Source organism: Siphateles boraxobius, unplaced genomic scaffold (assembly GCF_051911475.1).
Source record: "Siphateles boraxobius isolate OS27281-9 unplaced genomic scaffold, OSU_SipBor_1 31, whole genome shotgun sequence".
In the NCBI taxonomy this organism is placed as follows: Eukaryota; Metazoa; Chordata; class Actinopteri; order Cypriniformes; family Leuciscidae; genus Siphateles; species Siphateles boraxobius.
Genome location: NW_027508931.1, coordinates 7,970,201 through 7,995,763, shown reverse-complemented (window position 1 = coordinate 7,995,763; position 25,563 = coordinate 7,970,201). Strand labels below are relative to the sequence as shown.

The 25,563-nt window shown below is 36.9% G+C and overlaps 1 protein-coding gene across 4 annotated transcripts in view; it reads left to right on the top strand.

Moving 5' to 3' along the window:
• mical3a (microtubule associated monooxygenase, calponin and LIM domain containing 3a) overlaps window positions 1-25,563 on the top strand; it is an 85,807-nt gene that overhangs the window by 19,269 nt on the left and 40,975 nt on the right. For 3 of the 4 annotated variants that reach the window (XM_077193611.1, XM_077193610.1, XM_077193608.1), the window contains exons 2-16: window positions 3,400-3,777; window positions 3,920-4,127; window positions 4,589-4,705; window positions 4,882-4,983; window positions 5,264-5,419; window positions 6,617-6,717; window positions 10,610-10,867; window positions 11,285-11,400; window positions 13,165-13,291; window positions 15,590-15,683; window positions 16,222-16,369; window positions 19,012-19,205; window positions 19,345-19,463; window positions 22,026-22,097; window positions 22,194-22,373. In XM_077193611.1, coding sequence (XP_077049726.1) covers window positions 3,502-3,777; window positions 3,920-4,127; window positions 4,589-4,705; window positions 4,882-4,983; window positions 5,264-5,419; window positions 6,617-6,717; window positions 10,610-10,867; window positions 11,285-11,400; window positions 13,165-13,291; window positions 15,590-15,683; window positions 16,222-16,369; window positions 19,012-19,205; window positions 19,345-19,463; window positions 22,026-22,097; window positions 22,194-22,373 — 2,268 coding nt within the window. In that variant the 5' untranslated portion in view covers window positions 3,400-3,501. Of the gene's footprint in view, window positions 1-3,399; window positions 3,778-3,919; window positions 4,128-4,588; window positions 4,706-4,881; window positions 4,984-5,263; window positions 5,420-6,616; window positions 6,718-10,609; window positions 10,868-11,284; window positions 11,401-13,164; window positions 13,292-15,589; window positions 15,684-15,828; window positions 15,856-16,221; window positions 16,370-19,011; window positions 19,206-19,344; window positions 19,464-22,025; window positions 22,098-22,193; window positions 22,374-24,111; window positions 24,214-25,154; window positions 25,239-25,563 lie in introns of all 4 variants that reach the window. The other variant, XM_077193607.1, reaches the window with a different exon arrangement.

Genomic DNA, 25,563 nt, shown 5'->3' with positions numbered 1-25,563 from the left:
CAGATTGCGGTTTGTTTCCATATGTCTTGTGTCTCTGTAATGCTGTTTATCAGCATGTCCGTACTACTGATTGACTTTGGTTTCTCTCATGAGTCATGTCATACAAAGTTCAGTGTATTCATAGCAGCAGCTATATCATTAACACCACATTGCTGTGTGACACAGGCCAGATAGCTCTGTCTGAAATTGAATATACCTATAGTGACAGGTCACACCATGGAAGAAATGTGGGCGTTTCCTGTGTGAAAGAGATACTGGATATAGACCTGTGTGCAATTATAGCAGGCCCTGTTTTGGAAGTGTTCAGGCACGCTGAGAGTTACAATTATGTTATGCTGTAGCTTTAACGTGGCTATAGGGCCTCGCAGAGTTATGTAACCTGGCTCTTCACATCCTCCCATGAGTCAGTGTGACGAACAACAGATTTTACATTTGCAGTTTTCGACAGATTTTTTTTTTTAGTGTTGGTTTGTTGCAGTGCAAGTCTCTCTTTTTAGAAGTCTCTACGAGTTTTTATACATTATTTTTTAGGAATCGATCCATGTTCTGGGATCTACCAAGTTGTACAACATAAAGATTTTAGTGGAAACATTACAGAGTTTTCACAGTCATGTAAAAACCTGGAAATGTCATGGAAATTATAAAAGTTAATGCAAATAAATTCATATTCTATTTAATTTTTGCAGTTTGGTCAACAAAAATATTTCATTAGTTTTGTGTTTTTTATTTTATTAAATTACTTATTTAAATGAATTAGTATTAACAATGCTTCCACATTAGGCTAGTGCAACAAAAAAAAAATGCAGCCTCTATTAAATGATCTCCGTAGAATTGGACCCATGTTTCACAATACACTTGTATGGTTGTCGTTAAATGCACATGGTCATGCTTCCGTCTCGGCTTATGGCTAGCCATGCTATAGGAATCCACAGAATTCCATAAAATCTCAGCGGACTTCCTCATGATTTTAACTGCTGTTTTTTTCAAATTTCTACACATCCTTGCCACTTGTATTTTTTAAATAATGGTTGAGTTTCATTTAAATCCTTTCCACAGCAGATTTCCCCTCCACCATCAACTGGTGTGAATGTGAATAAAGTATGCAGGTTCTGTGGGTCTTATGTCTGAGTGACCATGTGGTGTTTGTACACGTGTAGGCTATATGTGAAACCAGCTTCTTTCCCATGCTCTTCAGGAGTCAGTCTCCTCTCTAGTAACTACTTGAGGGCTTTAAACAGGTTAGTCAGTGTTACCCAAGCTTTGCCGCTGAGGGTTTCTGATATCATATACGTGCCGAGGTTCTCGGCTTTCAGGGGCTGACAGAAGTAAAGCCGCATGAGGACAACCAGAAAAAATCTATATTTGTCCTATGAGGTTAAATTTCTGCACACCTTCAAAAGCAAACAGTTTTTCTTTCATTCAGCAATCTTTGTTAAATGAGCTGTAGTTTGAACGTCAATGTATTTCTGCATCGTATTTGTTTACATGACTGCTGCCGTGCAAAAAAGTGTATCCATTTGAAGCATTAGTGTCGTGTCAGAGGGTTATGGAGAGAGGAAACGGGTAACCAGATCCATCTGCCTCAGTAGTGCATTCACACGCCTTTCCAGTTTTCAAAGTCAATGCAACAGCCTGACGTGTAGTGAAAGGACTAAATACTTCATGACTGAAATCCATTTGTTTAATATATATATATATATATATATATGTGTATGTATATAATATATGTGTGTGTGTGTGTGTGTGTATATATATATATATATATATATAAATGACTATTAAATATATTATGCTAACACCGTTGGTACGGTTTTATGTTTAATTGCAATTTTTTGTATTACATTTTATTGTCAGCTAAAATTTCACGATTAGGAAAACGTGAGGACAATGTCATTACATGATGTCTCGTGGCTTTGTGACTCTGAGTCTTTCAGTGGCTGGCCGTGGTGTTGCGCTGACCGCTGGCACAGCAGTTTCAGAGCAGTGAGGTCAGGAGTGTGTTTTCACAGCAGACTAGAGCTGGAACCGAGTGAAAGGGCCCTCACACTAACCCTTCACCTACCTTCCCTTTCATCGTCTTTTCGTGAGGTGGAGATTTCCTTCATCCAGACCACACCTTAGCAGTCTGAGTTTGTTTAAATGGGACTGTGTGCACGTACATGTCCTTGGCCATGAGAAACTGCTAATTTGTGATATTTTAGATGTTCTATTTCAGTTGATGACTGCTAGCTGTGTGGTCACTTTCAGTTGCCCAATTGAGATACAGTCTGAATGTGATTCTTTAGATGTGTCTGGATTATGTATCTCGGTCGTTTTTGATTGCTCAGCATTCTTTTCTCTCCATGTCTTTAGAGCATCTTGGAAAATTTTACTTTAAAAGTGTTACCCTTCCTCATTCTTCTTTCAGAAAACTTTCCTGCACACTAGCACATTGCCGAAATCTCTGGTTATCAGCATTTCTAGGCCTTGTTTTCTTTGTTGGCAAATGGCAATGATATCTGGTCTTTGTCAGTCTGAATTAGAATAATGTGACATTCTGTGTGAGACTCTCTCACAGTTTAAGTGCAAAATAAACTTCGGTTGGTTGCTTTACATGTCGGTCAGAATCAGGAGGTCTCCCATATGAAGAGGAACATACTGATAAAAGTTTGGCTATGCAAGACTATTTCACACCTGAGTAGGACATGGTGTCAGCAATAGTTTTTGATAATCGTGCAGCAATGGGGTTTATGTTTATTTATCATATCTGGGGTGTCTTGTTCACAGTACAATACACAGACTTCCAATTGTTCAGCATTTCCTGTTTGGGTTTCTCTGCGTTCATCAGACTTCCTGTGGTCACTGACTCTGATAAGGGCATGGGGCATTTTCAGCTCTTTAATGCCAAGTCTTTATTAGAGCTTCTAGGTCCTTTAGGCTTTGTGCAATTTTCCAGGGAAGGTTTTAGTAGCCCACTCTATGTTGATGAAAGGTGTTAACTTTTAAAACCTGTTTCATAGACTTGTTTTACATAACTGCATTAGGCCTAGGCCCTATATAATGTTTATATAACTTAATCATGAAGCAGTTCTCCTTTTTTTTGCAGAAAGGATAATTAAATGTCATTTATCACTAAACATCTGTTTAGACCATTGAAACTAAAATTAGAGTGTTAGTCTAGATATTTCTTTCCTCTGAAATAGCTACTTCATTTAGATCATAGGAAAGTAATGTCTGTTTCTGTACTATACCAGTAAGCTTCTATATCTCTTCCTTTCTGTTAAATCCATGCTGTGTTGTCTTGCAACGCAAGGTTATGCTAGGTTGAAAATTTAAAAATATAGTTCTGTGCGTTTCCATGTGTTCCATAGCAATCTCTACATAAAATGTTTGACACATTTTTTCTTCTTTTTCATTCAGGGTGAAAATGGCCTATGGCGGAAGTTGAATCGAAAACAGACAGACTCTGAGTGAGCTGGACGGCGCTTGTCCCATTATCCCTGCTTATCGGGTCAAGAGACCATGGGAGATGGAGGCGTCAATGCGGTGGGAGAAGGGGTGAATCAGTCCCATGTGCTCTTTGACCGCTTCGTCCAGGCCACCACCTTCAAAGGCACTCTCAAGGCTTTTCAAGAGCTTTGTGACTTCTTGGAACTCAAGCCCAATGAATACCGTGTGTTCTACCACAAACTCAAGTCCAAGCTCAACTACTGGAAAGCCAAAGCCCTCTGGGCCAAATTAGACAAGCGCGCCAGCCACAAAGAATACAAAAAAGGAAGGGCCTGTGCCAACGCCAAGGTATGAAAGGTTCCCTGGGGCGTAGGAGAGAGTTTTGATTACTAGTTCTTAAACTTTCAATGTTCTAATTTTGTTCAAAATAGATAGTTTTTTATGTTGCTTGATGATTTGGTTTTTATTCTTTGTGGATTGTTTCTCTCAGTGTCTGATCATTGGAGCTGGACCATGTGGTTTACGTACAGCCATAGAGCTGGGCTTTCTTGGAGCCAAGGTGGTTTTGTTGGAGAAGAGGGATGCATTCTCCAGAAACAATGTGCTCCATCTTTGGCCTTATACCATTCAGGATCTGAGGGGTCTTGGCGCCAAGAAGTTCTACGGCAAGTTTTGTGCTGGAGCCATCGACCATATCAGTGAGTAGTATATCAAACAATTTTTTCTTTTAGAGAGAAATTAATCTTTACAGTCCAGTCATCCATTACAGATGATCCCATTACAGCACTAAATGTAGATTTAAATGCGTTACGATGCACCTTAGAGACTCAAACCTCCTTAGTAGGTGTTCAGGGACTCCTATCAAGTGTGGTGTAAATGCTAATATGTGCTGATGTATCCCAGACATTCAATAGCCGCCTCCTCATGTAATCATTGTGGGATGTGTTGGGGAAAACCTGCCAAATCAAAGGCTTTAAACTTTGCCAGCAAGATATAACAGTTTTGCCCAAGAAGAAAAAGAACTTGGATGTGTGTGCTGTTGGATTGACCGTCTTGCGGAAGTGATGCATCTAATTAGAGAAACTCCTCTAGAATGTCTGGTCCACTTGTTGAGTCGGTTGATAAACGGGGTCTATGTTTTTGAATTATCTTACTTCAGGTATTCGCCAATTGCAGCTGATGCTCTTGAAGGTAGCTCTTCTTCTTGGCATCGAGATCCATGTCAACGTGGAGTTCAAAGGCCTCATTGAGCCACCAGAAGACCAAGAGAATGAGAGTAAGATCACGTTCTTGTGTCCTTTCCATGCTGAAATTTAGCTGTTCCATTCATTTGTTTCCTTTTCCACATAAATACTGGTCGTTCTATAGAGGCTAGGCATATCCTGAATGGACACTAAGTCTTGTGGAGAAAGGACTTGTCTGTCATTGCTGAACATGCTGTTGGTTTTTCAGGAATTGGGTGGAGAGCCGAGGTCCACCCCAGAACACATCCAGTCAATGAGCTAGAGTTTGATGTCATAATTGGGGCTGATGGGAGGAGGAACACACTGTCAGGTAAGAATAGCACTTCATATAATATGAAAATTGAGATTGTTCTCTCTAAATCTTTGGTTTTTGTCTTGACATGAAAAAAATAATTAGTGGTGTGTGCTAAGGGACTTAGGACTAAGGAAGCTCTGCGTGTAACTCGCCCCACTCGGTTTATCCTGCGGGCATGAATGATACATTTAAATCATTCTGCTTATTTAGGATAAATTATCTAATACGTTTAACACTTGTAAAATCTGACATTAATAGAAGGGGATTCTTATAAATGTTTATTCTGTCTCTCCAGGGTTCAGGAGGAAGGAGTTCAGGGGCAAACTGGCTATCGCTATTACAGCAAACTTCATTAACCGCAACACGACTGCAGAGGCAAAGGTGGAAGAGATCAGTGGAGTTGCCTTCATCTTCAACCAGAAGTTCTTTCAGGACCTTAGAGAAGCCACAGGTAAAACAAGCACTCTTATTGAAGATATATCAGGGGCGTTTCTTTCAAGGAGTCAAGGGAGGCAATGCCTCAAAAAATTGGATGAGAAAATTTGTGTTGTTTTATTTTTGAAACATCGATTAAGAAGTGTATCACTCGTTTTTCTAAAGTAGCACTGTCCAACAGCAACACACACAGGTTATGTTATAGCAGGAGTCCACGTCTTTCGTGCTTCCCCTGAGCCCATTGAGTTTTAACAGAACCCCTAAAGTGTTTGCTGGGCTTGATGGGGTCTAATTGAGCATTAATGGTGGAAAGTTATGTGAGAGGAGGCAATGCCTCCATCGCGCTATGATTAGTTTTGATTGGTTATGATTGGATACAATTGGTTTGTGATGATTCCCGCCTCTTTTTTTTTGTGCGCGTTCGCGAATCAGTCTAAATGAACAAAATGAAACTCAGTCACTTAGATTTTACCGCTTTGTCACGTCAAAATTAAACTTGAGATGGCCTGAAAACACGATGACTTTTTTTTTAGTGTGCAATCAGCTTGGTGAAATTAAAAGTACATCTTCATATCTTTGACCTGTTTTTACAGAGCTTGACGACTGATGATCTGAGAATAAGTTGACTATTAAAAAGAATAGCTGAACATCAGTTAATATAACATGGACATCAAATCAAATATATTGTTTAAATTGGTATAGCCTTTAGTTATTGTTTTAGAATAAATGTAACTTTTTTTTGTAATGTAAATAAATGTTTATTTAACCAGGAAAAGGTGACAACCTTAAGTACAACACATAACAAACATTTAAAAAAACATGAGGACTTTGCTTCCTCATTTCAGAACACCACTGCATGAATCTTTTTTTGTGGTACTTCTTGAAGTTCCAGCAGTGTAGGAAATAAATACATGGAAAATATTGTATTGATGATCTGTCCCTGTGCTTTGTGTTGAGGGCAGTTTTTGTTGCTGTTTTCTGAGTTGTATAATCAATATTATCGCTTTCTCTCTTTCTCCTGTTGATTGAGGGAGTGGGCACATTATCTGCTGCACAGATGGAACATAATTACATCAGCGAACGGATGCAAACAACTTCCTCTTTCTCTCTGTCCCCTTTTCCCCTGTTGACATGCTGTCTGTCACATCTCCACTTTAATCTCTCCCTCCCTGTCTCTCATTTTGTCCTTTTCTCTGTTGGTTTGCCTCCACAGGAATTGACCTGGAAAACATTGTCTACTATAAGGATGACACCCACTACTTTGTAATGACTGCCAAAAAGCAGAGTCTGCTGGAGAAGGGCGTCATTCTACATGTGAGTGATCAAAGTGTTTGACTTTTTGCCATTTTTTATACTAATCTCCCCTCTTTTATTCTCACTTTTCCCTTACTCTTTATCTCAGTCTCTTCCTGTTTGCCTTTCTATGTCCCCTAGAAAAGTACTAGCATACCTCTACTCAAGGCACATGACTTGATTTATGTAGCACAAACATACATGATCCAAACATAAAATCTTGAATGGCTTAAGCTGGTTTTAGTTGGTCTGGTGTGGAAGGTAAACCAGCTGACTGACCAGCTAAACCAGACACACATTAGCTTGGTGAGGCTTAAACCATCTAAGACCAACAAAAAACATATGGTTTAAGATGTTTTTTCAGGGCGTTGAATGCCAATGTACTGCCTTAACCAGAACCGTTAAAGTGTAATTAATGTAAAGTAACCAATTAATGTGTAGATTAAAGTGCTCAATATGTAAATATTTAAAAAATTCTGTCTTAAAATGCGTTAAAATAACATTTATTGGGGTTTCTTCAAAGGTAGCATGTTTTTTACCGTAACTGGGTGATGATCTCATAAAAGGGAGTATCAACCGATACTCTGCTAGATTCCTTCTGTTTGTGGCTTGACTATGGGCAATTTTAAACCAGTTAGGTGTGAGAGAGGGGAGGAAATTGCCAGATATCATGGCCCTCAAAGAGTTATCAATGCTTGGTGTGAGGAAAATGAGTGGAGGGTTGACCAGGTGTCATCGTGAGTAGCTAGAGCTAGCCTAGGTTAACCTGGTGCTAACCCGGATAACATAAGTCAACAAGCCAAAGTCTTTTCAAAATCTTGTCGTCATGTAGAATAGCAAGGAGGGACAACGACTGAAGACATTATTTACTTACATGGTGTTAGTAGTCCTAATCAGAGCTGTGGAGATGCACACACTGCACAGGCACAATGGCGCTTTTGCTAGCATCTGCAGACAGAACGCAATATTGCGTGTGCTAAATCGCAACTAATTAGCGACGCTCATTGTCAGAAAGAAAAAAAGAGATCGATGCCTCTATCGCTGTGTTTGACAGGTGTTTGTGTGGGCTATCCCACCCAATGGAATCAGCAGTGGAGAGTATGTGCTGCCGTGAGGTGAACGCATTTTGGAGTTTAGTGGAAGCAGCTCGACCCGCCCCGCGACCAGTGTTCAGACGATTTGAGCTGCCTTGTCGTAATATGCTACCCAAATCGATCACAGAGAATGTCGATTCATTCTCTATTGTTTCCATAATGGTGTAAATCTCACAATATTATGACATCCTCATTTCATTTAAAATTTGTATGGGGGGCATATTTTGATATTTTGAATGTGCGAATCGATCACAGAGAATGTCGATTCATTCTCTATTGTTTCCATAATGGTGTAAATCTCACAATATTATGACATCCTCATTTCATTTAAAATTTGTATGGGGAGCATATTTTGATATTTTGAATGTATTAGCAATTATCACATTTGATATAACAAGTAAAAATGACATTATTGTATATTATATGAAATACAATTATAATAAAATTTGAAGTTATGAGTACTGTATACTGTACTGTCTGTTTTTATTTTTAAAACGGTGTGAAAAGGAAAAATGATCATCAAATAATCCATTAATCTGACGTGCCTCACGCAGCATCCTGGTTTTGACGCATGCTGCCTGAACCAGTTTGTTTTGCGAATAGTTTACACTATTTTCAGGCAGAATCACGGTAATCTCATAGCCAGCACACACGAGTATGTTTACAATTGGGTTATTTCATTCATCAACACCATTTTTGCTTGCTCGGTTCTCCTCCAATATAACTGCTAGCCTACTTGCCATTAGACTAACGGTAACTCTAGGCTTGGAGTCCCTTTTTGACGTCACGCCCAGCCTAGTGGAAGGGAGAGGGAGTGTAAAAAGTACCAACTTTTCATATTATATTCAGCATTTTGATATAAAAAAACATACAAAACAATGGTGGGTGGTTCTTATCTTTGTTTAATCTTCGTGAAAAATTTAACCTGCAATTTACACTTTAATGAATATTAGTATTTACTAGGTATTGACACAAATTTCACAATCCGATTTTGATTCACAGGCTTGCAATTCGATTTGATTTCGATTCAATATTGATTGTTTTGGATATCGGGTACAATACAGCAAATTTTCTCAAGGAAAACAAATCTCTTAACTAATGCTGTAAACTATGGAGTCAGTTCATTAGCCTACTATAATATTGAAGGTAAAAATTAACTGATCTGTAGCTATAAAAACACTTAAATTACACTTTTATTTATTTTTATAATAAGAAAGTAATATGAATTATAAAAATTGTAATAATTACTTTAATTTTAACAAATTATAATTAAAATATTATAATTATAGAAATATAATTATAAAAATTATAATAAATATATATTCTCCTCTCTAGATTTAATTTTTCTAGCTGACTAACGAGTTTATGGTCACATGTTTTTTCTGAGGTAAATGTGACGTTACATTGTTTACAAGTTGTTTAACTGACGTCTTTCCACGGTTGAAACACTGATTAAGCGATTTCATGTAACATGATACGGATTTCGATAAGTTGTCCTCTATCTTAGAACTCAGTTTTATATGCTCATTCATGTTTATTTCGCGGTGTAACTGGTTTTATTTAAGGCGGAAGAGAAGAGCATGTGCGCTCCGCGCTGCTGCTTCTCTTGAGCTGAGCTGCGCCAGAGCGATCTCACGCCACAGCGCCAAACCTTATTTATGTTTTTGAATTTCGTAATAAAATGGACGTAATTTGAAATGTGAGACTTTATTTCTTATCAATAGTAACAAAGCACAAATTGCGCGCTACAATGTTCCATTCATTCATCAAATAGAAACAGGATGACTAATCGATTATTGAGATTTAAGAATCGATATTGCTTCGTAAAAATGAGAATCGATTACTATTGAGAAATCGATATTTTTTACCCAGCCCTAATGAATATACGCTACTGTTCAAAAGTTTGGGGTGAGTAAATAATTATGTTTTTTGTGCATAGGAGTGTAAATAACCATTACTTTGAGCGGACAGTCTATTCCCATTTATTCACAATGAGTTCTGCTCTGTTCCCAGTACTGCCAAGTTTGTTGAATCATTAACAAGGAACCTCAATCCCAGCACTCTCTCTCACACTCATACATAAACTCTTGCACAATACGACTGATATAATGATGCACAGTAATGACACCAATTAATGTAGTTCGATAGGGTGCAAGAGAAGCATGGTTGCTTTGAATTTTTTCAGGATAAATTACAAAATCCCACTGGGATAAAAAAACACTCGTTTTTATTGTGTGATTATGCCTTGACTGTAATGGTGCTCAAAATAAAGCCATTTTAATTGAGTGTCAGCCCTGAGAGTCCTTATCCGTTTTAAAAAGCCTGGCTGTTAGCAGAAACAGACACTAGTCTCTTATAGCAACATGAATCAGAGAGGAAAAGACCTCTCAAATATCCCATTACCACACCCACAGCCACTCATTACTGAATTATATGCCTTGCGGTGTTCTACAGTTGCAGACAACTGAGTGTAGTTTTGAAAAATCAAACCCACCTTATGACTATTTCGTAATTACATTGTTCTCAGTGCTGAATATTGTTTGACTGTTGGGTTTTCATGTTTTATGGGGCCTTTCCATAGACATAATGATTACTTTAAGCATTTTTACATGTTCAAAAAAATCACTTTGTATGGATTTCAGATATTTCAATCTTTGTGAGGAAATTTTGTCCCCTTAATGTTGAGATTACTTGAACCACACACAAAGAACACAAAACACCCTGGTCATAGTATTTTAAAGTATTACTATATAATTTCTTTATTAAATAAAATATGTATATTTATTTAATTTATTTATTTCCCCCCCACTCTTGTATAGGACTATGCCGACACAGAAATGCTGCTCTCCAGGGCCAATGTTGACCAGAAGGCTTTGCTCTCCTACGCTAGAGAGGCAGCAGATTTCTCTACCAATCAGCAGCTTCCTAAACTGGATTTTGCCATCAACCACTACGGCCAACCTGATGTGGCCATGTTTGACTTCACCTGTATGTATGCCTCTGAAAATGCTGCGCTCGTCCGCCAGCGCAACGGCCATAAGCTGCTAGTAGCCCTGGTGGGGGACAGCCTTCTAGAGGTGAGTAGAAAACCCATGTGTAGGAGAGAAATAAGACTATCTTCTTGTAAGGGAGTTTATTATTTGTTAAAACCAACTTTAATAGAACCAGATGGTGTTTTTCCATGAAGTACCACAAAATTGGCTTTTGCTCTTCTCCAATGGCTTCCTTTGACAAATTTCAACTTCTGAAAATACATTTTCTCACATAAATCTGAAACCACCACTTTAGAATCTGTGGTAACGAAAGCATTACTTTAAGGCATCACACACACAAGTTAGACTATCTAGACTGTGGCTGTGAGGGTAGTTTTTCCATTATATTCCAAACAGAAGATGACTGATTTCAAATATGAATTTTACAGCCACTCATTTATCACTCTTAGTGTATGAGGAACAAGTTTACTGATGGAAATGTGGTGTTTTTTTTGTGTATAGCCATTTTGGCCAATGGGCACTGGAATAGCAAGAGGTTTCTTAGCAGGCATGGATGCAGCGTGGATGGTGCGTAGTTGGGCTAATGGAGGCTCCCCTCTGGAGGTCCTGGCTGAACGGTAAGACAGATTTTATGTTCAGAACGGAAAGCTAGTCGGCTGCTTGCAGCATGCTGTGCAGTATGTACTACTCCAACCATATAAACCCCCCGTTATGAAAGTCAAGTTTTTAATGTTGTATGTCTATGTGGTGTTTTAATATGTTTTAAGACAAACCATCTGCAAATTCATCAGTCAAAAACACCATTCCTGATTAGTTTCTCCTCAAAACTGCAGTGTACCAAAGACAGTCTGAAAAACGTGGTTTCAAACAGCCCCCTGTTTTCTATGTCACAAATATGTTACAAATCCTTTCAACGTGCGGGGCGGGGCTTTTCCACAGTGAGCACAAGAACACCTATAAGAAGGGACAGGAAAAATTGTGTATAAAATGCAATATAGCTGGTTAATTATGTATATGATGTCTATTACAATGTTATGATGAACTATATGCCTTTCTCCACGGACTTTCTATGATGTTCAAAGCGTTTCTAAGGATGCTGATATTTGAAGGCAGCTGTCTGACTCTGAGATTACCAAGGGGAACATAGTTTGTGTAACATTAGCAACACATTGTTAGCCGTTTGATAATATAGTCGAGCCAAAGGCTTATCCTATCAATTACCGTTTTGTGTCCGATGTTGTAGAGAGCGTTACATAAAATATATTAACATTCTGATACATCATCTGAATCATTTTCTGGTTCAAACGTATATGATTGAATTTAACCAATATTTACACTTGCGATTGTGTAGGATTTACTACAGTAAAGTTGACTGAGTGGATCAGGTAGTCTGAGCAGGTGTGATTGAGTGAAGGTGGGGACTAATTTGCATATTCATGGTTTCATGAGTTCATGAAGTTCTTTGGTTGTCCCATGACCTCACTATGTTGCTTGTTTTATTCAGCAAATCACATCGAGTTATAATAATAGGAATAAATGCTATTTTTTGGATTTCAATTCGATTAGTCAGAATTTTGTAACTTTTGACAGACAAATAATGAGAAGAAATTAAAATTTTCAGTTGATACAGCTACATTTGTCACTCTGGAAATTAAAGGTTTGGGTGAGTTTATTGCATTTTGAGAATGAAATCATGTATTGTAATCTCGTGCAGTGTGATGTGGTCCTCATTTGGCACTTTTCATATATTAAAAGTTAGGGCTGTAAATGGATTAAAAAAGTGGGGATCACAATTGCATAACACAAAATCACAAAAATGGATAAATTCTAAAATCCCAGCCCTATATAGGGAAAACATTGTGAAAATGTGATTGTTTGGTGGAAATGATGATTCCTCTGAAAGAAAAAGTCACATTTTACACCATTTCAATGTACATACACAATAGAGATGTTGAATATCAAAAAAGCCTTTACTGCATACTATAAAAATAATATGATGTTATGCCATACCAAAAACATCCAGAGTGATATACTGCTGGTGCAGAGCACTTATTATGAGGTTGACAGTGATTGTGTCTTCAAACTGAGCAGTAAACAACTCAAGGCCTCACAGGCTGTCATTTACTGTTACTTTTCTCCCTGGACTGTTATTTTGCTGCATGCGGCAGGGTAAGTCACAGTGGTAAAGCACTTTTCTACTTGTATGCAATAAGCAACATGTTTGTGGGGAAGCAAAAGTGTTTGCGTAAAAGCCTGCATGATGTCTCTAGGGTCTCATCTTGAGACATCATCTCTAATGGGACTAATGCCAAGATTAAGGGAATTTGGGTCTGATATCATGGTGTATAGTAATCATGACCACTGCTCCCCTTGGGTTTCAGAGAAAGTGTCTATCGACTGCTGCCACAGACGACACCAGAGAATGTGAGTAAGAACTTTAGCCACTACAGCGTGGACCCAGCTACACGGTACCCCAACATCAGCCTTCACCAAGTGAGACCCAACCAGGTGGGTTTTTGCACAGTTGACCCATCAGTCTAGTTTTAAACCAACATATTGTACTAGTCGATATTTGGGCATTTTAAGATGGTCGCCATCATCCAAAGATCACATACTTTCCCCTTTTGTCAGTTTTAAAAATTTCTGAAAGGCTTTGGCAATGGATAATTAATACAGCTGTTTAATATATTGGCAGATTTGGCACCATATTGGTTATTGTCCAGTAATATTTTTTTTTATTATTGATTTTTTTTCAGTTGTAATTGGATAAATATCTATTTTGGATATTTAGGGTCTGTTCACACATGTAGTTCGGTTGGCTTGGGCCGGAAAAAAAAAATGACGTATTGCCTATTTTGAGACGGAACTTACCGAACATTCAAAACAATGCTGTGTGCTGGGATAAATGCGCTCGTTGCATTTGTGTGTGCGAAGCCTGCATACAGTGTTATTTTGACCAGCTGAGAACTCGTGAAGTGCTTAAAAAAACGTGTAAAGGAGTCAAAACGCACACAAACGATCTGTTGCGAGGAGATGCGGTTCTGATGCCTGTACCGAACTGTGAAAGGCAAACTAAAATGAGAAAAAAAATATATGCATGAGGAATAGTTTTTGGTTCGTTTACATGTCTTTAGTCCGTGTTGTGTTCATTTTTACGCCGAACCACACCAGAGTTTGTTTGGAAGAGGAACCAACCATTCACACATGTTCAAATGAACCACACCAGGGTTCGTTTTAATTGAACCAAACATGCCAAGTGTGAACACACCCTCAGTTGTGAATGATCATTTGTCCACTTATTTCACATTTGCCACTCTTTTAAAGTTAATATTTAAAACAATTTCAGATTTTATTTTAATTTATAATATGGATTTATAATATGTTTATAATTTGTGTTAAATAATTATTTTAATAATTAACACTTAAATGTAATATTTAGAAAATCCCATAATAATGATTACATTATAAATTGACTTGTATTTAAAATGATTGATTTGTAGATTTATAATTATTTAAATGTATTGAAAAAAAGTATTGCATTTTAATATTAGCCATTTATCAGTTATTGGCTATAACATAAAAACTAATGAAGGGTTATTTGCATTGGCCAGAGGTGGTGCATCCCCAAAATAGCTTCTATTTTCATATTATTTTAATGGCTTTTGAGTAGTGTGAAAAATGAAAAATCTAAAAATTATTATACATTAACAACCTTTTTAATTTTTAACAACCTAAATCAATTATTATAAACAATGTTATTCCACATCCTGCACAATGCTGTTCTCCAAACAATGTGTAATATAAAGCCTATGAAAACAAATATAGTGATTGTTTCTGTTGGCTAAGCTGTGCATAAGCAAAAAAGGGTTAAAATACAAACATTACATTCTAAACCTAAAATCAACTGATTGCTCACTATTTTAAAGCAGAAATTAAAATGACTAAATTAAAAATGAGCACAAATAAAAGCACAAAATGTTAACTTGTATGAGGAACACATACACTCGTCTGAACATAGTAATTGTATTACATTACTGGGCTACTCCAACAATAGTGCATTTACTGTTACTGCTGTCATAAATATGATTACTTGTTTTACATATAGAATTTTAAACCTACAATTTATTTAAATTAGAATTATTATGCTCCTATTCTACTGCGCTCCGTCTGTTTGATGTGTATGCGCCCACCCGCTGAACACTAAAGTTTAACAAGACACTTGGGAGAATATGCTAAATGGAAATGCTTGTGGGACTTTCTGACATTTACAGATAAGGATATAACCATAAAATGTAAGGCTTTAAACAGCATATCTGTCAAAACAACAGCGCAAGACGCGGTTAACGTGTTTGAACGCCTTTGAACGCTTATAAATATAAATATATTCTCATGTTTTGGACAACTTGGATCATGTACATTTACTGCGGCAGTTTGCTCTGTGTCCTCTGCTATTTTCCATATGCGTTTTGTTCAAAGAAATGAGTTATTCACTACTGCGACTAATCGATAATCACATTTGTTGTTGATTCTTTTCATTATCACTAATAATCTATTTTATCATTAGTTGTTGCAGCCCTACTTTTGAGTAAATATTGTGTTTACATTTTTAAATGTGTATATATTGGCATTAAATCAGCCATCTGCCACACTGCTGTCTAGGCATCAGCCATTGCAAAAAAAAAAAAAGGAAAAAAAAATTATTGGTTGACCACTATTTATTATTATTAAATATGATATTGGCTCGCTTGGATAATGGTGGCCCTCGAAAGAAATAAACATGAGCACTAATACTATAATTGTCCACAGGTACGGCATCTGTTGGACACCGGAGAAACCAGGGATTTGCGCGTTGACATGGAGAATGTGGTCAACTCTTCAACTCCTAAGCTCACAAGAAATGGTGGGTAGATTTGGTGTCATATTAGTATTGCACGTCCGCTGTGGTTAAATTGTTTTTCCATACATTTATGTAGCCCTTTCACCCTTCATGATGGATGGATGGTGTCAAAAGTAAATGTGTATAACTTGATTTATTCTCCTTCTAGAAATTCTGCTTGAGAAGCAATTGCAAGGTAATTTTGCGGGTGACTCTGATCTGAATGCATGACGTTCTACAGGCTTTTCAAAAAGCTTTGTGCAGTTTATTGTATGAAGAGAGTAACTCTGACATGGAATGGAAAGGTGTCTTTCGAGCGCTTCAGAATTAAACAACTATGCACTAACATATTTTCATAAACTTAGAACTACTGCCAGTGTCGTCGATGTCTTGAATGTTTCATAACCACTCAAAAGGGAATGAAATGCACCATGAAAGTTCTTCAGGCCCTGCTCTGGTTATGTGACTAACTCCGATCCGATTGGATGTTGGCACATACCGTTATTGAATATGCATATTCTTGCTTCAGAGGCGCCTACTGACTTTGCTTACTTCCCATCAGAGTCCATCGCACGCTCCAGTAAGCTGCTGAACTGGTGTCAGAGGCAGACGGAGGGATACCGAGGTGTCAGTGTGTCTGATCTCACCACGTCCTGGAAGAGTGGCTTGGCGTTGTGTGCGCTCATCCACCGATACAGACCAGACCTCATGTAAGTGCAGTATGCCACATGCTGATCCCCAAAAAATGCCCTGTGTTATTATGGTTCTATATTTAGAGATGCAGGACTGGAGGACAAACACTGCAGCAGAGAATCAGAGATCCAGTTCATACAAAGAATAGCATAACTTGTTTTTGAGAGGATGTGGAAGTCATATGCCCCCCGCAGTGTGAGAAGACAGGAGATCAAGGCAAAGTTAAAAAGAAAAACCTTTGACATTTTTAGAGAGTTATGAGGTTTTGGATGTATGATTTGAGGTTTGGACTCTCATCATAAAAGATGCATTCTCTACTTTAGGTTTTTCCTTATTTAAAGGTTTTACACAAACAACTGAATAATACACGCGACAAATGTTTAAAATGATTGGTACTTTTATTCAGCAAGGGTGCATTAAATTGAACAAAAGTGACAGTAGCAGATACATTTATAATGTTATATATATTTTTCTATCATTTGATAATGAAGACAGGCGTAATTCTGAGAATAAATTAAGTAATTCTGATGAAAATTCAGTTTTACCGTTATATAAATAAATTATATTTTAAGATATATATTAAAATCAAGATTTTTAAAATTGTAATTATATTTCACAATATTACTGTTTGTACTGTAATTCAGCCTTGGTGAGCGTAACTGAAAACATAAGTTATAAAATGTAGTATATATGTTAGAGTAGTTTTTTTAATAAATAGTTTATAAAGACAATTCACCGGTTTCAATCAATCTGAAACCCTGTCCTTTATTTTTTCTATATATAAGCAAAATGGACATTTACTACTGAGGTATACTCAAATGAATAAGAATCAAATCGAGAACTAGCTAATCTTGTCCCTAGACACAAAACAAAAAGTTTCAATGAGCCAAAGATTCAACCGCTTTGCTGTTAAGCTGCAGAATATGAGTCAGCAGTGACACTGTCTTTGATAATAATACTCAAATGTTTCTTCACCTGTGGCAGTTCATTTGTCTTCACCTCGTTACTTTTAATGAGCTATATATAGCTTTGTTCACCATGTAGAATTTATTTATTTGGCATATTCATCTGTTGAGTACAGCACACTGTAATAAAAGTACAGTTGGGTAAGTTGCTCTGTTGTAGAAGGGCAGAAACTGTAGTTATTCTTTCACTGGGGTCTGTCATGTAGAGCAGCTGAAAGCCTCATTAGCCTTTAAGACGTACATTAGCATTATCATAACTCTCTCCATTAGAGCAGATGCTGAGTGACCTTTAAAAGCTTTTGCTTATGAGCTGTTTGTTATAGTCAGCTAAACTAGTCTGCATTTTTGTTTTTAGGCAGCATTAGTGTAATTCTCTGAGGAGTATACTTTACTCCGACAATTGCCTTCCTAGCTCTATCCAGACACTTATGCAGTGTATTAGTTCAGTTTTGATATGCTTACTATGCGAAGTATATATCTATTAATGCAAATAAAATAGACTGTGTGAATTTTGACGCAATCAATGTAGTCCTAGCGAACATTTACCACTGTTTAAAAGTTTGTGGTTGGTAAGATGTTTTTGAAAGAAGTATATTATGCTCACCAAGGCGGCATTTATTTATTCAAAATACAGTAAAAACAGTAATATTATGAAATATTACAGTTTGAATTTTCTATTTTAATATATTTAAAAATGTAATTTATTACTGTGGTGTTGAAGCTAAATTTTCAGCAGCCATTCTTCAGTGTCACATGATCCTTCAGAAATCTTTTTTTTTTTTCTGTTTGCAGTTATTCAACCACATTTATTTGAAGTGGAAATCTTTTTTAACATTATGAAATTATTTTGTCACTTTTGTTTAATTGAATGTGTCCTTGCGGACAATCATTTCTCAAAGTTTGACTGACCCCAAACTTTGAATGGTATGTCAGTTTGATGATTTGATGTGGATGCTTTCAAATTGATCCCTTTTAAATCAAGTAGTAGTTCTTAGCTAAAAGCGGTTTCTGTTTCTGTTCTAAAAGCGTTCATTCTAACAGTTTCAATGACGTTTGCCATTTTGACGCAGTATGAGCAATACAGACTGTTGGGAATGCAGCAAATGAATTCATCTTCACACTTTAACCAAAGTCCCTTTAAGGCAAGTCATTTCACCCGGCGGTCATCTTTGAAATGCCTCTCAGACAGCTATTCCAGTCATGCAAAAACAGCTCCCATCTCTTTGAATGGTGAAACATCAAATATCTCTAGCAACCAGAGCTTCAAAAGGCAGACGCAATGACTTTACCTATTGCCGTTTTGGCTCTTATATTTATTCCGCCATATTGCGCGTTTTACTTTCTCCCATTCATAGTAATGTGAGTTTTCCGTCTTTGTATATCTAAAGTCTTTGATTTAACACAATGCTGTCGACAGAATTTGGACTAATATTGACTATACTAACTTGACATTCTCCTGCAACTGATTCACTGTCGGTGTGAACAGCCCTTGAAAATAATATTTAGCAGATGTTCTTGTGACCTGTATGATTAAAAAATTGCAAATCTCCTCTCTGATTCCTCTCTTTTTTTGTTATCTTGTTTCAGTGGTTTTAAATAACTTTTTATCACTTGTCTACAGTCTTACAACTTGCTTATGAACATGCTTATGGTATATGGAGATGTTACTCAGTTGTGATGTTTTATAATTATAGTGACTTTGACTCGCTGGATGAGAAAGATGTGGAGAACAACCAGATGGCTTTTGACGTGGCCGAAAAGGAGTTTGGAATTTCTCCCATCATGACCGGGAAGGAGATGTCTGGTGTGGTGGAGCCTGACAAGCTCTCCATGGTGATGTACCTCAGCCAGTTCTATGAAATGTTCAAGGACACTGTGCCCCCTGGTGGTGAGTTGTTGTTCTACAATATTGCATCCAGAGAAAATTGTAAAACAAAAAAGGAATGTTGAGTCATTATGCTATTAATTATGCTTCTTCCTAGCATGCAATTATATATATTATATTTTAAATTTTTATCCCCCCCCAGAAAATCACAATCTGAGCCCTGAGGAGAAGGCTGCATTGATTGCCAGCACTAAATCACCCATCTCATTCCTCAGTAAACTGGGTCAAAGCATCGCCATCTCCCGCAAACGAAACCCCAAGGTAGTCAAGTTTCTTTTTTTTTGTGATCAACTCTTTATTGTCTTTAGAAAAAAAATAACATCCACTCAAACAAACAGGTAGGGAAGGGGGGACAACATACATATCACCAATAATTAACAATTTGAAAGGAGGAGAAACAAAAGGTAATTCCTTTATATAGTCCAATATGTTGGAAGAAAAGCATTGCCATGCATCAATGGTACTAGGTTTAGCCTTGCTATTTGTGCTGTAGTACGTTCACAAGTCACTATTTGTGGATGCTATGAATCCAATATGTGCAGAGTATACCAGTTCTGTATTATAGTCGTCTTTGCAGCTGTAAACCCAGCAAACAACATTCTTTTTTTGCAATGAACTTATACAGCAGTCAGAGTCATCATTGAGAAGACATAAACCTGGATTAGACATGTGTTGCTACAAAATTTGAAAGGTCCTCCCATCAGACGTTCAACCCTTTTCCAGATCCTAATAGAATTGGCTACAACCGGGCTGAATTTATACTTATTTTTATTTCCTGTACCAGCAAATAGAATATCTTGGAGCCTATGTGGTTTAACCTGGTCAACTTCAAATTCTCTCCATGGAACTTTGGATTGAGAATCCACCCAAATATGAAGAGCCTTAAGTTGGAATGACCAATAATATAATTAAAAATTTGGCACAGCCAATCCTCCTGAAAGTATAGGATGCTGCAATGTGGCTAGTTTTATTCTGGGTTGTTTACCATTCCAGATAAACTGGGAGAGTAAGGAATTGATCTCCTTAAAGTAACCTGGAGGGGGAGGGGGGGGGGGGGGAAAGCGGCAGCATAGAAAAAAGAAAAGTAAGCTGAGGTAACATTCATTTTGACTGAGGAGATTCGGCCTTGAAGAGAGACTTTAAGATTATTCCATCTTTGAGTATCACTCTTGATCTAGCCTAAAATGTTATTAAAATTGTCCATGGCAATCTTATGAATGTTTTTATGTATGGTAATACCCAAATAGATGAAAGAATCTTTAATAGGAATGAATGAGGGGATAGGATAATTAACCTTAACATTGTTAATTGGCATTTAAGCTGATTTAGACCAATTTATCTTGGATCCCAATAAACTACTAAAGCGGTCAAATTCCTTAATTATACCGGTTATTGACATATCAAAGTGATCTAAATATAAAATAATGTCATCCGCATATAACGAAATAACATGATTATGGTCATGAATATTAATCGGTGTTAATTCAGATTTCCTAATGGCTTGTGCTAGTGGTTCAAGGGATAAACAAAACCGTAAGGGGGAAAGTGGACATCCCTGCCTCGTTCCTCGCTGTAGAGGGAACGGGGGGAGATAATATTACCAGTTAAGACTGATGCCTCAGGTGAGTGGTAAAGTGTCTTAATCATAGAGATATAATGTTCACCAAAATCATAGAGATATAATGTTCACCAAAACCAAAAGATTGCAGAACTAGCCACATATAGTTCCACTCTAGCCTGTCAAAGGCTTTTTCTGCATCAAGTAAAAAAATCAAGTTTCTTTTTGGTACTGCAGAATTATTTGATTATTGCATACCTGCAAGCTAGTTGCTTTTGTTTTGGTTGGGGAGCGGGACTGAAATTGCAAGCACTATAAACCTCACAATAATAATTAGAAATGGGCTAATTTCCCATAGACAGGAGTGAGACCATAGATGTCTCCCCAGCTTTCGCAATCTTTTTTGGTGCTCTTTAATGTGGCGTGCCTCAGTTCAAGCAAGCAGCAGCGTGGAGCTTATGTGAAGCAATCATCTCTTCCGCTTTACAGCACGAAATAAATATGAATGTACATCAGAAGGTATGTTGACAGATATGGTACAGCTTAATGAAATCTGTATCATGTCACATTAATCTCTCAGTGTTTCAACCGCAGAACGGCATCATGTATGTCATTCATACTCAGAAAAGCCATCAATGTACAAAAACTTTCGTTAGTTATAGTTAGCTAGAAAAATTAACTTGGAGGAGCATTATGCTAAATATATGCACTATATTGGATATTCATTTTATTTTTACTTAAGCCGGTTATTCAATAGTTAATGTTTGAATAAGTCCACCATTTAAATGTTTGTTAAAAACAAGTAAAACATAATTATTTAGTTAAATGTATTATAATGTTAATATAAAAAGTTCAAAAGTACAAATCAATTAATTTGAACCTTTAATATTATATTGATGTACCAACTGATGTTCTCTGTATAGTTTACAGCATTAGTTGAGAGATTTTTTTTATTATTATTATTTGAGGAAATTTGCTATGTACTGTACATGATCGGCCCCAAATTAAAATATATCAAATCAAATTGAATTGAAATCGTGTCAATGCCCAACCCTAGTGTCAAATTTTTTTTTTTTTGCAAATGTCTTTTCCTTTTATTTTCATGTCAGAGTGCACCAGGTTGCTTCATTTACATGTTAAAATCACAAAAATGTTCTCCTACAAGGATTTAATTAGTAAACATGTCTCCTTTCTCATCACTTGTTAGTTTGCTGGTTTGTTATTGTAATCTCAGCATTCAACGTTTCCTCTCAAATCTTACATAGGATAAAAAAGAAAAGGAAGTGGATGTACTGGGGAAAAGACGAAAGACCAGCCAGACTGGACAGTCAGAGGATGTAAGGCCATAACTTACTGGATCAATGGATTTGCAACATATTGCCTTGTGTATGTACTTATCTAAATCTATTCATTCCTGTTCTCCAACATCTCAGGAGGAGCTGCAGAGGGTTATTCGAGACGAAAGGCCCTCTATAGCTACAGCTCTGGCAGAACGTAAAATTGACTCGGCTGCAGCAACAAACAACAACAACAAAGTGAAGTCAATGGCCACACAGCTGCTTGCGAAGTTTGAGGAGAACGCACCAACGCAGTCTACTGGACTCAAAAGACAGGTGGGTTGGAACTTTTCAACATTTGTGGACTTATAAAATAACAAATTGGGCTGTCAAAATAAAATTTTAATTTTGAAAATTCGCTGATTACATAAAAAAAAAAAAAAAAACACATTCTAATGCAAAAAAAAGGTGCATTCGAATCGTAGGTGTGTGTAAGGCAACCTTATTAGTGGTGCATGAGATGATGATGTAAGCCGTTGCGTTTGAATGTTTTTTTTAGTTTTTTTTAGCCTATCCAGTTGAGCCCATTTGATGTGGCGCTGATGAGTTTTTAATTCAAAACATTGCAGATTGGAGATCTTTGTAAGGTCCAAGCCGTTCACACAGAACACCTCTTATGCGCTGTTTTTTCCTGTTTTCTATGTAAACAAGCGCTAGATGGACCACGCTGCACTCTCATCTCGCAACAGAGAGCCGCATTTTTAGAAAGCCATGTAAAGTTAAAAGAAGTTCGACTTTAAAAAAACTTGTCTTCAAACTGTGGGTTTTTTCCCAATTCCACTCAATCTTATGTTTTTATATGTAAAAAGTACTCTGTGATTGCACTTCGGCTCTTTTCATTAAACTATGCATAAATACATGATGCTTTTTTGTTCATAATAGTTTGCAATTTACAAAATTATATTTGACACACGTTAGTTAAAAGTTATAAACTTTTTTTTGTACAGTCAGTTATGTCATTTCATTGTTTGAATAAACAATTTAATGTGCTGAATTCATATTTTGCTCATTGCGCCCTCCTGTGGCATCAGGAGACAATTCAAAAAGCCCCCCCGAATATCACATTGTAGATCAGCATTGCTATTTGAGCGATTTATTTTTGTGGGAAGCACAGCTCTTAAAATCCCATGTTGTTATGAGGTTTGTTTAAAACAAAGGGAAGAATTTTGTCCTAAACTGCTGCTGCTTACTGCCAGAAATTCTCTGCATTCTGAGATTGATTGAAATGATCAGGTTTATAGAGTACAATTGATAGGATTTATGCTCTGGTTCATTCTGATGGAGGAACCAGCAGGAATGACTGGCATCAGAGAGGATTTGGGAGCTTTTTTTATAGTAAGCTAAACCCTTTGTGCTCTGGATCCGTGTGAGGTTGATAACTCTTATCTCCTGGAGCTTTGCAAGATAAGTGTTATCTGTACACTAAAAGTTTTGAGCTCAGTGTAATTTTTTTTTTTAAAAGAAATTAATACTTTTATTCAGCAAGGTTGCATTCCATTGATCAAACGTGACAGTAAAGGTTTATATATATTACACATACACACATACATGCATACATACATAAATACATACACATTTTTTCTGATTAAATAAATACAGCCTTGGTGAGCATATGCGACTTCTTTTGATAACAAAAAAATCTTACTGATCACAAACTTTTAAAGAGCAGTGTTTTTCTCATGTGTCTATGGTCTCATGCATGGACTGGTTCATTTGTATTTCTGCTCAATAATCTGTTTCCTTCTACTTCCTGCATGAAAACTGTTAGTTTGAAACGCAACCTGGTCGCATGGTTTTAGTTGTTTTTCTTTACATTTTATTCATGCATGGCACATTACAGGTGTTTTTTTTTTGTTGCAGTAAATTCAGTCATTTACTTTCAGCTTATATGTCCATTCCGATCTTTATTTCTCCTTTCTGTTCTTTTCCTCAATCCTGTGGATGTTAATGGCTTTGGCACATTCCCACTTTTCATTGGTCACTTCACCCATCATGTACGTGCTGCTGGTCACAGGGGGACTCTATGCCTAATCTGGGGTTCCTGCTGACCCCCTCTCCGCCCGCCCCCTCTCTGAAAGAGTCAGTGCGGCTGGCTTCAGTCCCAGCATGGAGGAAGGTAAAGAGTGTAGTACATTCCCAGATTCCCATTAACCATTAACACTAACAATGCTTGTATTGTTAGTCAGTTTTGTTGAAATGTGTCTTGCATGTCCATTTTTCCTCATTTAATCTAAATACTTCAGTTCAAAAGCACGTTTTATCAACTTGTCTTTTTGAGTTGATATGTAGCCTTATAGATCTTATTTTTGACATGAAATTGAGGTCAAAAAGATGTGACCATTATTTTGTAAACTCTTTACGTATCCCAAATTAATATGACAAAAATTTATTCTCCTCGAGTTTCATGAATTATTGTTGTGCCTTGGTATCAGTCATTCAGTCATCAAAAATATATCACCCCTCAATACTTTGGTTGTGAAAATGTGACGGCAAGATACTGGACATTTCCTTACCTCATAGCTTCGTTTTTTTCATTTGCTTCAAAATATATATGATTTTAGTTTTTTAAAGAAGTCTCCAATGCTGACCAAAGCAAAATTTCAACACCATTATTCCAGTCTGTGTCATATGATCCGTCAGATAGCATTCTAATATGCTGATTTGGTGCTCAAGACACATTTCTTAATATTATCAGTTTAATACGGTTGTACTGGTTAATATTTTTGTGGAAACCATAATGCATTTTTTTAGTATTCTTTTTTGAATAGAAAGTTCAAAAGAACAACATTTATTTGAAATACAATTCTAACATTATACCTGTCTTTACTGTTACTTTTTATCATTTTAGCAATCCTTGCTAAATAAAAGTACTAATTAAAAAGATCTTATTGACCCCAAACTTTTGAACGGTAATGTGGCTTTTTTAGTTTTTAGTTTTTTTTGTTTGGTATTTTCATTTGTTTTAATGAGAGAACGGTTCCTGAACTGAAAGCTTGTGCGTGTATGAGAGGAAAGCATGATATGTACCTTGAATTCATGTTTTATGTGTGTATTCAGAGGCGCACACAGTTACAGGAGCAAATGAGTTTCCGCTATAAGGAAAGACTGAAGTGTCAAACTCTCCCCTTCAAACAGGAGCAGGTACAAAGCTGTAGAAAAGACACCCTGCTTTTAAGATTACAATATAGTGTCTCCTGTGTCCTTCCTTGTGTCTCCAAATGTAGTAACCAAGATTATAGACCCATGAGGTGATCATTTATCCCTCGGTGTACTTGTCTGTTGTTGTTAGTTTCCTGTTTGACTAGGTGTGCTCATGTATTGGAGACCTAGAGGCATATCTTTCCACACTGTACTTTGGTGTTCTTTGATTTAGTTTCCAGTTTGATTGAGACGAATGCGCCATACGCTTTGATATTCCTCATTCTCCGATTGTAAAGCTTTAGATGTGGTTTTGATAGCTTTGTTA